General features: G+C 35.4%; 2 protein-coding genes across 2 annotated transcripts; one reads left to right on the top strand and one right to left on the bottom strand.

The window, feature by feature from the left end:
- Nucleotides 1–1,588: 1,588 nt before the first annotated feature.
- Nucleotides 1,589–7,871, bottom strand: cdca5 (cell division cycle associated 5). The gene is made up of 5 exons (XM_066661151.1): nt 7,606–7,871; nt 6,657–6,736; nt 4,848–4,910; nt 4,263–4,763; nt 1,589–3,098 (listed from the first exon to the last, which is right to left on the bottom strand). The coding sequence occupies exons 1-5, from the start codon at nt 7,670–7,672 to the stop codon at nt 3,018–3,020; spliced, it is 792 nt and encodes a 263-aa protein (XP_066517248.1). The 5' UTR covers nt 7,673–7,871; the 3' UTR covers nt 1,589–3,017.
- A 758-nt stretch (nt 7,872–8,629) lies between these two features.
- zfpl1 (zinc finger protein-like 1) lies at nt 8,630–15,427 on the top strand. The gene is made up of 8 exons (XM_066658665.1): nt 8,630–8,967; nt 10,134–10,250; nt 10,382–10,493; nt 11,688–11,881; nt 12,077–12,149; nt 12,808–12,999; nt 13,492–13,615; nt 13,856–15,427. Exons 2-8 carry the CDS (start codon nt 10,149–10,151, stop codon nt 14,040–14,042), a joined length of 984 nt encoding a protein of 327 aa, XP_066514762.1. The 5' UTR covers nt 8,630–8,967; nt 10,134–10,148; the 3' UTR covers nt 14,043–15,427.

The following is a 15,427-nucleotide window of genomic DNA, read 5'->3' as shown; positions in this document are numbered from 1 at the left end:
TACAGTCCTTCCTTATGCAAGGAAGGACATGGACCAAGGAAGAATGTCCTTATGGTTTGATAAACAGCCACTTTCAAGGTTTGGCCCGCACAGTAACAATGAGTCACAGGTCATTATCGGCCCTCTGCCAGATTATGCCGATGTAATGCAGATTGTCATTTGTACTGAAGACGGAATCATTGGGAATCAATTTGAATTACAACAATGACACAATGCATTCCCATCAACCAAAATTCACTCTGTAACCACCGCGCTGAATAATGTTTCAATCTATGATGTACATCATAAATATAAAAGCATCAATGCAATCTGACCAAAGCCTATGACACATTCAGAGGAGTGGGATAAATAAACAGAATAAACATAATAAGGATATGTCCATATAATCAAAACTGGAAATACCAGGAGGCCAATGGCAATTGGGAAAATCAAAGACATAAATATTATTTTGTTCAGTTAAAAACTTGTATGTGCGGGAGAAGGAAAAACCCTTCTTAACTATTAGTGGAAGTCAGTGTGAAAAGTATTTTTGGAGCATTTTGATTGGCCCATTCATGAATGTTTCACACAATGTGAAGAACAGCTTGTTTTTAAATGATGACCTAAAATAAAAATGTATATAAATGGGCGTTACAAACATTACCCAACATAGTGGTAAATCTCTCTCTCTCTCTCTCTCTCTCTCTCTCTATATATATATATATATATATATATATATATATATATATATAATATACATAAACCTGTGAGTGGTTTTCAAGCCAATTTTTTTTAAATCTAAAAACCCTATTTTTCTGCCCCCCAAAAAAGATAGAAATATAGTAATTTAGTTTAAATTGTCACCTAGAACTGTTTGTACAATTTAAGAACCTATGTAAGCCAGGTTAAAACCAGGAGTCCTCCTAGCCTTAGTGTCCCTTTTAGTTCCCTCTGCATTAATCAATGCTCAATTGTGTAATACAGTCCAAGCCTCCACTGATAATCAATGACAGTATCACAGTGATGTGACCCTCCAGCAAAGAGAATAGAAGGACAAAAACAAAACCACAGCAGAGCACAAGTCTCAATATGAACAAGGACAAGACAACTGCATGGTCTCTTTTCAGTTCTGTTAAAAATATATGTGGATACTTCCTGTGCAAATCTTTTTTATATAAAAATTTGCCACCGTGTCTTATACAGCATTGTGCATATATAAGGAACATTTGTTTATTTTAATTCCTGTCAAAACATCAATTAATTAAGTTTATCTTTTGCGGAATTAAGGTTTAGTCTAAGACGTTAGTTGAATTTTCTCAATTCAAGTCATCCTTAACACAATGTGGAGATCTGGGCTCTGAGTGATCAATGAGTGATCATTGATTCATTTCAGTAACAACTTCTTGACCACTACAGAGTTTCAGGCTCAAGGTTTGCATTGTCTTCTCAAAGTGGACTTGTTTGAATCCTTTGCACAGTAGTATATGTGAAAATGTATGCTATTACATACAATACTTTGTATTAACACAGAATTAAATAGTTTTGTCTTTGGGTTCAGCTTTTATTGTACATTACAATTTTAGCAAGTGTCCCAATGTATATACACACATATACATAGTTTTACAATTACAGACTGTAATTCAGCTGCTGCTCTGCTTACCATTCTTAAATGCTCAGGACCACCCCAGAGCAGATATGGTTTTGGTGGTGGATTATTCTCAACGCTGCAGTGATACTGAAGAGGTAGTGGTGTGTATGCATGTTTCAGCTGTACACGTGAATCAGTTTTTAAACACTGTACTTGTAAATGTGAAATCAGACAGTACCTCATCTGTTACGGCAATTTGTGTTGGTCATCCATCAGTGGACACAGGACTCTGTCCTCAGCCCGCTTTTGACTGAACATTATTGGCTGAGCGACTATTCTCAGTACTGACAATTGAAAAACAGGGTGGTAGGATGGATTACATCCTGTAATTGTAGAACTACAGTGCTTCTGTACGGTTAATGGGGCTGAGATAATGGAAAGTGATTACTCGGATGAAGATCAGACAAGAATAAGCCTGTAGCTAAAATGTAAATGTGAGAATATTATTAACAACAGGTACAGCATGTGTGTGCAGGACAGGTTACACACAAACAAATCTATTGCGTTGTATTACAGCAGTTACTATTACTACAATCAACAGAAAATTACCCCCCCTAGTGGCATTTTACCTGAAGTGTAATAATTACCCATTATTAGATTGTGAAGCAGTGGAACTATTTTCTTATGGCACACTGACCAATAATTTTTGGATTAGTTGGAAAGACATTTGTGATCCAGAACTAATCATCCAATTTCAGTACTTGACCTTACCAATACTGCAATGGATGTATGCCATCAAATACTCACAGTAATGTTACAAAACTACTGTTGTCAAAACATTTCCAGAAAATTAAAAGTTGTTAGATGTTTTTCAAAGATGTGTCATTTGAGCTTTAACAACTATCCCAATTAATCATGATACATATTTAAGATGCAAGGTAGAAAGAACATGGAAAAGTACAGACAAATGAACACCTGGACCAAAACAATAGTAGAAAATATAAAGGAGCAGCACCATTTGAAAATGAATGTAAAAAACAATGAACTCGCATTAAGTCAATTTATATTATTTTAGTTTCTTGACATCAGACAGTTAAGTATAATGAAAAGCACATATTCAGATGCAAATTTCAATATAGTTTTTAATCAAGCACTCTGGCCAGATTTACTGAAACTTGACCAAAACAAAAAAAAAATTAAAAAAATACAACAAAAATTAAAGACAAATATTAACCAATATTAACTTCCAGTGGCTCATTCCATTTTGCGAGGCATTTAAATCAACAATGTGGGTTATCTGTCCTCAGGTATGAGCACCCATACAGATGAAAAGAGTAAAGAGTTTGATCTTGCAATGTTGAATGCTGTGGGCAGAATCCTGCAAGTTTTCTCCATTCTTGATTTTCTATTTTGCCTGCGGCATTAACAGTCTCAGAACGGTTTCAAGGTTTCACTCTACCACCAGCTCAAAACACTCAGCCTCCTCAAACTCAGCATTCATTTTTGCTGCTAGTAGGTCCAGCTCAGACATCTAAAAAGAGCCAAAATATAAGAGAATTAGAATTATTTTCTAGATACACAATAAGAACCATTCAAGATTGGCAGATAATTTAATACAAACATTTGAGAGAAAAAAAAAAATAAATAATAATAAAAAAAAAAACACACAAGTTTGTCCAATTTATTTTTTTCAAAACCCATTTTCAAAAGGTGGGGAAACTGTGCCTTGTGTCAAGCTAAACATAGCACCACCAAAAGACACAATATATAAATTATAAAAACACAGAAATAACCGTGTTCCACTCCACTGAGCAATAACTTTGAGGCATGAACTTTTTCTTGAGCTTCTGGAGAATTTTTTTTTTAGATATTTGAATGTAAATATAAACCAAATAGTGCCCCAAAAATCAGTGCTTTGATATTTTGCATTAATAATGTGAAGCCTTAATGGTGTAAAGGTTAATTGTAAAATTCCAGTGTCATTGTTACCAATTATAGTAGTGAGAATAATGGTACTTAAAATACTTGGAACAAGTTTTAAACAATTTTCTACTCAGTACTGAAAGATACTTTCTGACTACAACAATAACGTATCACCATACTGCTCACCCAAATATTACTGAAGGGTACTTATACTAGGGCTGGGCAATTAATTGAAATCGACATGCAGAACTTTTAATCGACATCATCTTGTCTATATCGATTATTTTTATTATGTCCACATTGTGTGTTCATGTACTGTCCCTTTAAAACCACACTACCAAGCTGTAGTCATGTGGCAGATAGGGGCAGAATCACATAAACAACTAAACGCCACGACCGTACCAAAGAAAAACATCTTGTGTGTGGTTTGGAAGTGCTGTGTTTTGACTATAAGATGACACTCTACAAAAAGAAGTCAAATGTAAACACTGAGGAAAAAAAACAGTTTCAGCGACTAAAGCACAATCACACACCAAAAAAAACAAGGGGAACAAGCTCCCAGCAACGTTAGAAAAAATATCCCATATTTAATACTGGAGCATATTTACAGTACAAACCTCATCGCTGAACTATGAGGGTCAAAAACACAAAAACAAAATCGTTCATTAATCATAATTCTGGTAAAAATGTACAATTAATCGTGATATTTATCTGCGCTCATATCACCCAGCACTAACTAGTAGAATGAATTTCAGACTTATCCTTGCCTCACCTTTATCTGTTGTACCCTTTTCCTTCGAGGGTTCTTCTTTACCAGACAAACTCCAGGAATGTTTAAGTCAGGTTCTGGAGTGTTAGACACACTGTCGTCAGCAACTGAGAGATTGAAAGACCCTACGAACAGGGAAGTGGAAGACTGGAGGGCTCCTCTTGAAACATCAGCCTTACGGATCACCTCAGGGGTCTGAAGCCTCTCAAAACCAAATAGGGTTTCACGGCGTGTGGGGGATGAATCGGACTGCAGTTTTGGACTCTCAAAGGACCGGTCACCCATACTCAAGCGGCTATAGGACCGCCGAACCTTATGGGACCAGACAGGATCCTGCTCCAATTCTTTAGGCGGAGGAGGTGGTGATGAAGGTGCCTGGATTGGGGAAATGACAGTGGGCTTGGGGGATGATATTTCAGTTTGGGTTGGACTTGAAACTTGAGACCTCTTTCTTGTAGCACTAGATGGCCTTTCTTGATTTCCCTTTTTGTGTTCTATTGGCACCTGTGAAAAAATGAAAAGCAGCGTGAACAAAATAAAAACGCACAAATAAGGTGTTTGATGCGAAGCAAACATTTATAGATTTACCTGAGTTTTCCGTGGAACAATTTTCCTTACAATTATGGACCGTTTTACAGCCACATGTGGAGTCTTGGTGGGGGAAAACAAAAAAAAAAAAAACAATGAATTAACAGATTACACATAGGTCCAAAATTAGTAAGCAGCATCTCATTCATTAAGGAAATTATTAATAAAGAGCATTACTGATATCAAGCACTGATTGGACTGTTTTTTATGAAATGCAAACACCAGTTCAAGCCAGTAATTAGAAGAATAACTGCTTTAATAGTTTTTATATTTTTAGACATAAAGGCATCAAGTGACTTTGCTTCCTCAATGGACCTATACCAAAGTCCTTAAGGGAAATCTGTCCACTCTGTGGGCATATTGGCAATGCTTCTGGGCAGTTACGTCAAGGCATATAAGACCAGACACCTGTAGCTTTGAATAGAGTGAGACCAAAATACTCAAAACTGTTGGTCAAATTACCGTTCCAAAAACATTACATCACTGATATCACTGAAATCGACAAAAAACTCAATAAAAATGAATTATTTGTAGCACCATTATGAGCGTTAAGAGAACTCCCCTTTATATTTAAAAAATTGATTGGTCTCATTTATAAAGCCTTTTCACATACTCAACTGTTTCTACAGAAGCATCTACAGAGCCTTTTTGTATGAAGGATCACAGTCAAGCATGAAAACTCCTCAATTGGAAATTCTGAGTCAAAATCAAGCAGCATCAGGGTGTATGCCTCTCATTACCACTTATCTGGAAGAGGTCAATCTATTAAAAGGACCCCCCACTTCAACCTTAAGCGCAAGAAAGGTGACATCTTTATATTGCAGTGTAAGTTGTGTTTGCCAAGAAGGAATTAGCAGCTTATAAAAACACAACATCAAACCTGTTCGTGTAGAGCATGTACATTAAATAATAGTTGTACCATTGCATTGGTAGTTAAAAATAAGTTTTCCTATTTTAGTAAGAGGCTCACATTAGCAAAAAACACATCAATGTGTGCTGGTTGGTATTATTGCACTGTTACCTCGATTGGCCTTTGTGTCTGCACCATTTAATTTTATTCATCTCCCATACTTTTGTATTCTGTGTGTGTATTAACATACTTCACTGAACTTTTTTGCACATTTCTTTATTTGAGGTATTAGCGCTCTGTTTTTAAAGGCACCTGACTACTATGACAACTTAATTTCCCTCAAGGAATTCATAAAATCTAGCTAGCAACCTGCTGGTAGCATGCTACTAAACTTTTTTTTCTCCCCCTGTTGATTTGAAGTGGGTATGTATGAAGTACATATGGTAAGTAAATAGCGCTCAACACTCTTCCAGTTCACAGGAGCAGACTGGAAGAAGACTGAACTGGAAGAAAGCTGAACGCTGTCTACTATGGGTAATACACTGACTAGGCATAAGTACCTATACATACCCCCTTCAAAACAGAAATATCCCTTTTATAGGAATATGATGTTGAATAGAAATAACTTTATCTATTTTAATAGTCATGTTCATGTCTTCAGGTCTCTCCTGAGCAGTTTATTTAATTTGTAGAATGATTCCATTAATTAAAACCAACTGGTTTGAAATGTATTTCCCCTTCTCACTCATTACATCTGTGATAAAAATGAGGGAAAATATAACTGACTGATTGCAGTAAGTCTGGTGAAAATAAAATAACCCAAAAAACCTAAGAATGTACATACAGTTGCTTGCTTTGAAATAGTCATCAGACTGCTATGAACTGGGGTACCCTAGTTTATTAGAACACACCACTGCTCCAAAAATAAGGAAATAAATACTCCAGCTAAACCTTCTCACCTCAAGTCTGGGTGGTATGTTTTCTTCATTTCCTGACAATCTTGCAGATCTTCTTCGTGGTGGATTATCTCCATCTGTTACTGAGAATTTAATGTAAAACATGTTTCAATACATTGAGATGTTTGCAGATAAATAGAAATAGCAGTTCACAAAGAGTTTACCACAAGTCATGTAAGTATTCTACATTTATTGGGGAATTACGCTAATTTTCTAAGATTTCTGCATAAATTCATTGTGTAAAGAAGGTCATCCAGAGTGTTTGATCTTAATTGTGCCATTCTAGGGAAAGGCGAAATTTTTAACAGTACTGATAATAACAACCAGATGTAGCCTACAATATATATATATATATATATATATATATATATATATAAATGCAACCAAAAGGCAAATACATATCATGGGCAAAATAAGCTGTTGATGCCTGTTTTGTGAACAGAGGGGCGTCTTGGGGTTATGACTGGGGTGGGGGAAATTAAAATAAACTTTATGTAGATTTACTACTAGAAACTTTATTCTGGATATTAGGACTAAACTCTTAAATGAAATTATTTTCAAATGAAATCATAGCAGAGGATATGGCACTGGACTACTTTACAAAGAAGAGGTAAAACAGTCCCAAAAATTAAACTTACTGTGTAAGATTACAGCGATTTTAACATTACAAATAACTATTATTTCGTTATCAATAGAACTTTATTTTGCATACAGCGACACTTGCTTTTTCTTACAACCACCTAACGACTGAATAATGCAGACATTCTGAACAGCCTCCTTTAAGATTAAACATAGGCCCTTTCGACCAAATAATGTTAGATGTCCATACGAACTACGAAAGTATGCTAATGAATTTAGATCAAGACTACCATCGGTAAATACAAAAATCAATGGCTGCAACTGCAGGATATCTTTTGATAAAGTAAATTACAAAATAAAATGTGTTACTTACTTGTACTTTGACTGTTGTGTTTGCCGTTCTGATCTGGCAAAGTTCGTCGCGGCGTCCTCCCGCTCATTTTGTGAAAATAACGCTAACCTTTATCAAAGAATATATATATTGAGCTAAGGATCCACTTGAATCCTAAACGCGCACATTAATATGATGGAAATATGCCGTTTACACCAAGTTCAACCATCTCAAGCACTAAGCAAATGGCACCTCTCCGACAAAGTTTCAAAATTGCCCGCCTTATCCATACAAAATGGCGGAACAACAATGCCATACGGCTTGTGAATGAATCGTTTCAAATCGGTTCTTTTCAATGAATCGGGCGTAAAGATTCAAAAGCGCTGATAAAAGTTTGACATATGATTGTAGTGAAAACTGTTTTGTTATACATATTCGGTAAATAGCAATTAAGCTGCGTGTAATAGCATTATCTCAAGTTCAAATGCTTTTATATAGAAATCATCTGATATGGCTGTACTATTTTTACTGTGTGCTTTGATTGAAAAACGGATTTAGTTCATTTCAGTTCGTTTTGAGCAACATTATAATATATATACATATATTATTCTAATACATTATTATATATTGCTTTATATAGTTATAATAGTCTTCCTAGATATTTATTCATACTTGAAATCAAGAATCAAGATGCACATTTTATTCAGTACACTAGTTTGAATCGTTCATCTTATTGAATCTAATCAAATAGTCGATTCATTCAATGGACTCGAACTTTCCACATCCGAGGTGGAGCTACTGAACTCCGTTACAACCAATAATTGCTCTCTTCTCCCTACATAGTGTAATTTGTTTGTCACAAAATACAGCTCATGTTATAATTGCACATTACATATATTCAGTTATAGACTGTATGACACAATATCTAGAATTAAGGACAGTACTTTAGTGCATAATCCACAGTTTAGTTGCATATGCTGTGCACTACATAGGGAGGAGGGAGATATTTGTATTCCAGCCTACAATGGAACTCATTTAGCGCTAACATATTGCCATTATCGACAACCTCCAACAACGTTGTTAGCTGAATGGATTAAACATTTGGCAGTTGTATATGTTATAAATTACAGTGCAAAAACTGAAACAGCAGACAACACGTACCACTGAAATGTTTAAATCGGGATATTACCCTGTAGAAGGCGCTGTTTTTAACTTAACGCTTCGGAAAAAAATGTCAACAAGTGAAGTCATTGCCCTGCGACTAGAACGGAAGAGACGTGGCAAAAAATGCTTCCCGAAAAAATGCATCAAATATATGAGCGAAAGTAAATAGACGAGGATTTTTTCTATTACCATAAATTCACGCTTAAACACACAGAGCTGTACTGACTCTACACGGGCTCGGTAAGTGCAGCAGCATTAATTTGGAGATTCATTTTTCACGGTTTTTGTCATTTTGTGGCAATACATTGACGTTGCTGTAGCAATGCTAGCAAAGCTAACTTACGGAGCCACTGTCTAACGATAAACTGTCGGTGTAATTCAGTTTTAATGATCTAAACTAAGTAATTCATAATGGTTTAATGTGAAATGGTGCATCGTAGAGAAACTCGTTGCCTCGGGTGTCTTTACAATGGTTTTAACAGGAACCAGGGATCTCGAAATATCTACAACACAAATATATCCTACAGTGATCCTACACTTGCCTTCTGAGATATATTGGTGTTGTTGGAAGTATTAAGTAATGTCTTTTGCCACCTTCCCTATAATTTCTAAAGCATTTTAATATATATATATATATATATATATATATATATATATATATATATATATATAATCTCAAAGCCTCAGGGAACTTATTAATGTAAATTTCTTGAAATAACGTTCCGTGAGGCAGTTTTTCGGGGCATTATATGTTTCTGATTCTGGTTCCTGTCGACAACACTGAAAAACTTATTTAGAATGACAGATATCACACCAAATCTATGAGAAAACGATCGTGTAGTTTATACTTTCTTTTTAAACATGTGGAATTCAATCAGCTGACATTTAGCATTAAATAATGGTCTTTAAATTAGGTCTTTATAATATCCAGTAAAGAGCAGAAATTGAAGACAAATCATGTTAAAGCTTGTTAACTGGCTGTAGATGAACTGAGAAGAAGCAAGCAAAAACACATTGCCACATCACAATTATGTCGAACTGCCATTCTGGCCCATAATGTGTATGCTGTTATTCTTGGCAAGAATAACAGGCCTTGACTTTTATTTACAGGGGAACAAATGAAGAAAATAGCCTATTGTTCTTAAATTGTCCCTGCTGCTCCTGGCGTGTGTTCACAGCCCCTAGTCAGTAGTGTGAGTGTGTGTATTCACTTCCACAGATGGGTTTCATTGTACGTTTGTGCAGTGATCATAAAGAGTGTCTCTGATCATTAAGCATTTACATGGATCCATGTAGGATCAGGGCACTGGTCATTGGAATGTAATAATACATGTACTTTGTGGCTGTGTTTTCAGGTTAGTGTCAAAATGAATGAATGTATTTATTTATTTATTTATTTATTGCAGTTCGACAGACAGACCATGGGTCTGTGTAAGTGTCCAAAGAGAAAGGTTACCAACCTTTTCTGCTTTGAGCATCGTGTCAATGTCTGTGAGCACTGCCTCGTGTCCAATCACAGTAAAGTATGTGATCTACTTCTTTCAACATACCATGTTTAATTACAGATCCTGCATGTTTGCCACCCAACCTGTTTACAGTAAACCTAATCCGAACTTTTATACTGACTTCATTCTCTTGCTTTCCTATTGTGCAGTGTATAGTACAGTCCTACCTTCAGTGGCTCCAGGATAGTGACTACAATCCCAACTGCAGTTTGTGTAATCAGCCTCTAATTTCACAGGACACTGTGAGGTTGGTGTGCTATGGTGAGTAATTATTTTACATAATACCTAATTTGGTGATCTATCTATACGTAGGAGATTCTAACTGAATTTGTTATAGCATCACTAGTAAGTTTTCCGTCTGTCACTCCTACTCTGCCTAGAACCTCAATTTTGACTTTCATGGCAATAAATATTTAATTGAAACGTGAAATAAACAATCACATATAATGCTTTCGATGCAGCAGGCAATTTTTAAAACTATTTTTCCCCCAAATGTTTAACAATGAAAAATCAATGTGTCATCAACTTGTGTGAGGATATCATTCTTTTTAAGCTACTAAGTGCCTCAAGAAAAAGTCCTGAATTACTTGAATTAGAATGCAACAGGCAAAATTCCAACAATATCTGTATTGCCTTTCCATGGGGTCATGGGGTAATTTTCTGTTTTACGGGGTGTCCACTGTAGTTTTATTTCCATCCGAATTTTTCCAGACATTCACAAAGAAAATTATGAGCTGATTTGTCTGCTGTTTTTTTACTGAACTCAGCAGTCATCTGATGATTATAATTCTTTATGAATGCAAATCTCTGTTTTCTGACAGGCAGATCTCCCCTCATGTTGGATAAAATAGGCGTTTGGGCACTGCTGTGCACTGTATTTAGCCTCTGAGCAGGCATTTCCATAGGTACTCCCAGATACTTCCTATTTTTTCCAAGCAGCAAAACAATATGAAAGTGGAATAGTTACGCAACCAGTTACTTAGTGTAGGTGTTAAAAGTTCTCTGGACTTCACCTCGGAGAGTGTTATCAGAAGAAGGAAAAAAAAACAATTAAATCAGTGAGAAAAGCGAGATCACACAGGCTGATAAAAGGAGTGATTATAAAGGCAGCTTCAGTTGTATAGCATTACATTTGTATTCATATTATATTTAATTTGAGCACTAGAACCTTGTGATCACGTGACACCGGCATACTAAAAATTCAGACGTCTTTTAGTTTTACACTGCTGTCTGGATGCTAGAGCTTTATCACAGAAGTAGCATGTAAAATTTTTATTACAGACATACCACTGAAAAACTAATCCAGTCTGAATTGGGCTAATGCTAAAAGTGTAAAGAAATCTAATCAAAACTATTTTAATAACTGACTTAAAAAATTGTAGTGCCCTACACTGGTGTGTCCGCTGTATATTCTTGTGTCTTTTTCTTTTCATTATCTTTTCTTTTACTTTTCAGATTTATTCCACTGGTCTTGTCTGAATGACTTGGCCTCAAGACTGCCCCTGTATACGGCACCAGCAGGTTATCAGTGTCCAACATGCCAGGGACCTGTCTTCCCTCCTTCAAACTTGGCCAGCCCTGTGGCTGATGTTTTGAGATCACAGTTGTCCTCAGTAAACTGGGCCAGAGCAGGACTTGGTCTTCCACTAGTAAGCATTACAATAAATGGCAATTATAAAATACTTCCCTCACCTTATTTAGTTTTCCTTTTTATAATATTCTCATTAGTTTTTATGCTGTTATTTTACAATAACACAGGCCCACTTATTCATTTTTATGATCATTTTATTTATTGATTTTACAGTGGAGGTGTTCTTGAATTCAGTCTTGCATATTTTTATCAGGTTGAGGACAAACATGAGGATGAGGAGAACACATCACATGATGTCACTGATTATACAGACTGGAATTTTGAAGGTGAGTTTGGAAGTAATTTGTTGTCCAAATATGGGAAATATACATTTTTGTTGCACCATATGATTTACCTGAATGCTTGAAAAATGGTGTACAAAATATCATAATAAGATATACTTTGTACTTTGAATATTTTGTGTATATTAATGAAAATATAATATCAATAATAAACATTGTAGCTTAATTAGGAACAAAGCTTTGTTAAGGAACAAATTAAGGAGGGTCTATGGCTAATACTTACTAATGTAGTAATATTCAGAGTTGGTCTATTAGTAAATATGTTCACTTTAAAATGAACCGTTAAACATTAAATACTACCTGGAGTAATAGCTCTGTTTTTATATTTAAATATATAAAAATACAAAAAGTAAAAACACATAAGAGATTCAGTTTATAATCAGATTGTGGCACAGAAGATTACTTACCCTTAAAAATATTTTTACTGATTAAATGTAGGTTTACACCATTTTAAAATGTATTCATTATATTCATACCACTGATTTCAAATATTTTGGCTGTGTCTTTTAGGCTCTACAAATTAACTTCCCTGTGCCACTACAAAAAATTCCCATGGAATAGACAGACTTCTGCTATGAGACTTTCATAAAACTCTGTTTAATATATGTTAAGGAAATGTTTTCCTTTTCTGTCCACACTCCAGCTCCTGCAGTGGAATCCGTGTCTTCTTCTTCCCTTTCATACACTCCAGAGATGATCAACAATCCAGCACCTCCCCATCAAGACATGGGGCTCAGCCACAGCATACAAAATAATGGAGGGCTAGGAGTCCAAGAGCATTCTGTAATCAACATGATCACAGCCACTGCACCTGACACCATCACCATCAGCAAGGGTATCGAATGGTTGCTAGCTGTTTGATGAAAAGAAAAATTGTTTGCATTTTGATGTCATGTTTTATTAAGAAATATGCTGTTTTAAAGCAGCACTGCAAAACCCAACTCCTCTATATTTAGACAGATAAAATTGTAATGAACAAAAATGTAGTACTTTGATTACTGAAAAATGACTTGTTGAAAAATTTAAATTATGCTTTATTTAAAAAAAAAAAAAAGCATTGTTCATGAGCCGATTATTTGGATTAGGTGTAATGAAAGGGGAAACTTTCTGGTTTTGACCATATTAACCATATTGATTTGCCTCTCTGAAGATGAATTTCCATTCAATTTAATCTTGTGCAGTGTTCATTTATTGTCATTTGAGGGGTTTGTTTTTGCAACTCACAACTATGCTGCCAAATGCAAGTTATTCCTGGCTATGTTTTACGTGAATGTGAACGCTACAAGAATGTTTTTTTTTCACATCTCATACTGTGAATTTTGTCCAGCTTCCTCACCAAGGAAGGTGTATGACACACGGGAATCAGGCCACACTTCAGTGACCCAAATCGACTTTGATGATGACAAATACCGGCGTAGGCCAGCCCTCAGCTGGTTTGCACAGATTCTAAAGTGAGTTCTACCCCAATTTTAGCTTTTTTGCACTCTTTAATCCCAGCAGAAAATTTTTAATTCTCTGTTTAAATTGATGGAAAAATATACTTTTATGCTTATGTTATTAAATCTAAAAAATGTAATATTTTATATACAAGACATTAATATATATATATGTATATATTATAGTGTGTGTGTGTGTGTGTGTGTCTTAAATTCATTTTAATTCATGAATTGTGTTTCTCTACCTCTTGACAGGAACCGTTTAGGGACTAAAAGGAAAACCCTGACATTGAAGCAAAGAATCGTAATGCTTTTTGTAATAGGAATAATTGGCTTCTTTACCCTTATCATCATTATGGCTAAACTAGGCCGGGCTTCAGCTGATGAAGACCCTAACCTGGACCCCATGCTGAACCCTAATATCAGGGTGGGTAACATGTGAGGAACAAAGGGCCTTTACCACTTCTGGACAGATGGTTTTTGCCACCAAAACTCAATCTCAAGTATAACAAAATGGAAGCAGGAAGTGACCTTCAAAGTGCTGGGACCAGTGAATCAAAGCTTCATGTGTGGCACTGTGGGAATGATGATCCAAATCTTTTTCTGCTCGGAGGCTGGAGGAAATTCCTCCCTTCTGCCTTTCTATAGTCTGTCTGCCAGCAGAAGCAATTGTTTGATTGTACCAATGTATCTGTTAATGCTGTAATGAGTTGACATTGAATTTGCACTTTGGAAGACACAAAAGTGTGTAATAGATACATTAGACCATCTTTAGTTCTTCATGAGTTTGTGTGTACAAAAATGCAGTAAAGTGGTTTGATATTTATACACGGTGGTGGGAAGATAACTCTTTCTCAGAGCGATGTGGCCAATCAATACAATTAAAAAGCATGACTTTTTTATTTTAAGTTATTTGCAATTTAATATGAAACATTAGTTCCAGAGCCCTGATTACTTTGACCTCCCATCAATATGGTAAAACTTAAGGTGTGCCATTGAGGAGTTCGATATAAGTCACCCCTTTATCCATAAAGGTAATACATACTGATCTGTTAAAAAAAAAAAGATGATAGCTGTGCATTAAGGGTTATGGCATATTATTTAAGTCTGGGTTTCTGCTCTTCCTTTTAATAAAAAAACCTGACCATATACAACTGACGGTTATGTCAATAAGTAATTTAAAAATGTAACAATAGAAATTAAAAAATAAAAGTTTATACCAGCTGATAATTGTGGGTGTGGGAAATGCTATCCCATTAATATTTATTCTGGCCGCAAAATGTTCCCATCTGTCAGTCTAAAATTAATTTGTGTTTCTGTGACTATGTCTGCCTTTTGCTGCTCCATATATCACCCACAACTGAAACAAAAGTGTTTGCAAATACTAGTACAAGAAAGGTTGGTGTGAATCTTTTAATCTGAAATCATTCTCATCGCCAGTTTGGTTAAATAGTTTTTCCGTGTGATTAATTATACTTGGGTTTTTCAGATTAAAATGGAATCAAGTGACACTGCTTGAACTCATATTTCCCTAATGTTTACCATGTTTCTTTTGCTCTTTAAGATTTTCTTTTGTTTGTATACTTGATTGAAAACTATCACATTGAAATAATCTCTGGTTACATTAACACTAAACTCTTGTTTGCACTTTCTGCCCTCTGTCTTGTTTCAACACTTTGGCTCTACTTCACAGGTTCCAAATATATGATGGGAGATACTGTACAGTATGAACTTTACATAGTAATTTGAGCTATTAAGAGAAAAGTAATGTGATGGTACAGTATTAAACAGAGAATATCAATTTGCTCACATCTATTGCCATTAAAT

Source organism: Hoplias malabaricus, chromosome 2 (assembly GCF_029633855.1).
Source record: "Hoplias malabaricus isolate fHopMal1 chromosome 2, fHopMal1.hap1, whole genome shotgun sequence".
In the NCBI taxonomy this organism is placed as follows: domain Eukaryota; kingdom Metazoa; phylum Chordata; class Actinopteri; order Characiformes; family Erythrinidae; genus Hoplias; species Hoplias malabaricus.
This window is presented reverse-complemented; position numbering and strand designations above follow the sequence as displayed.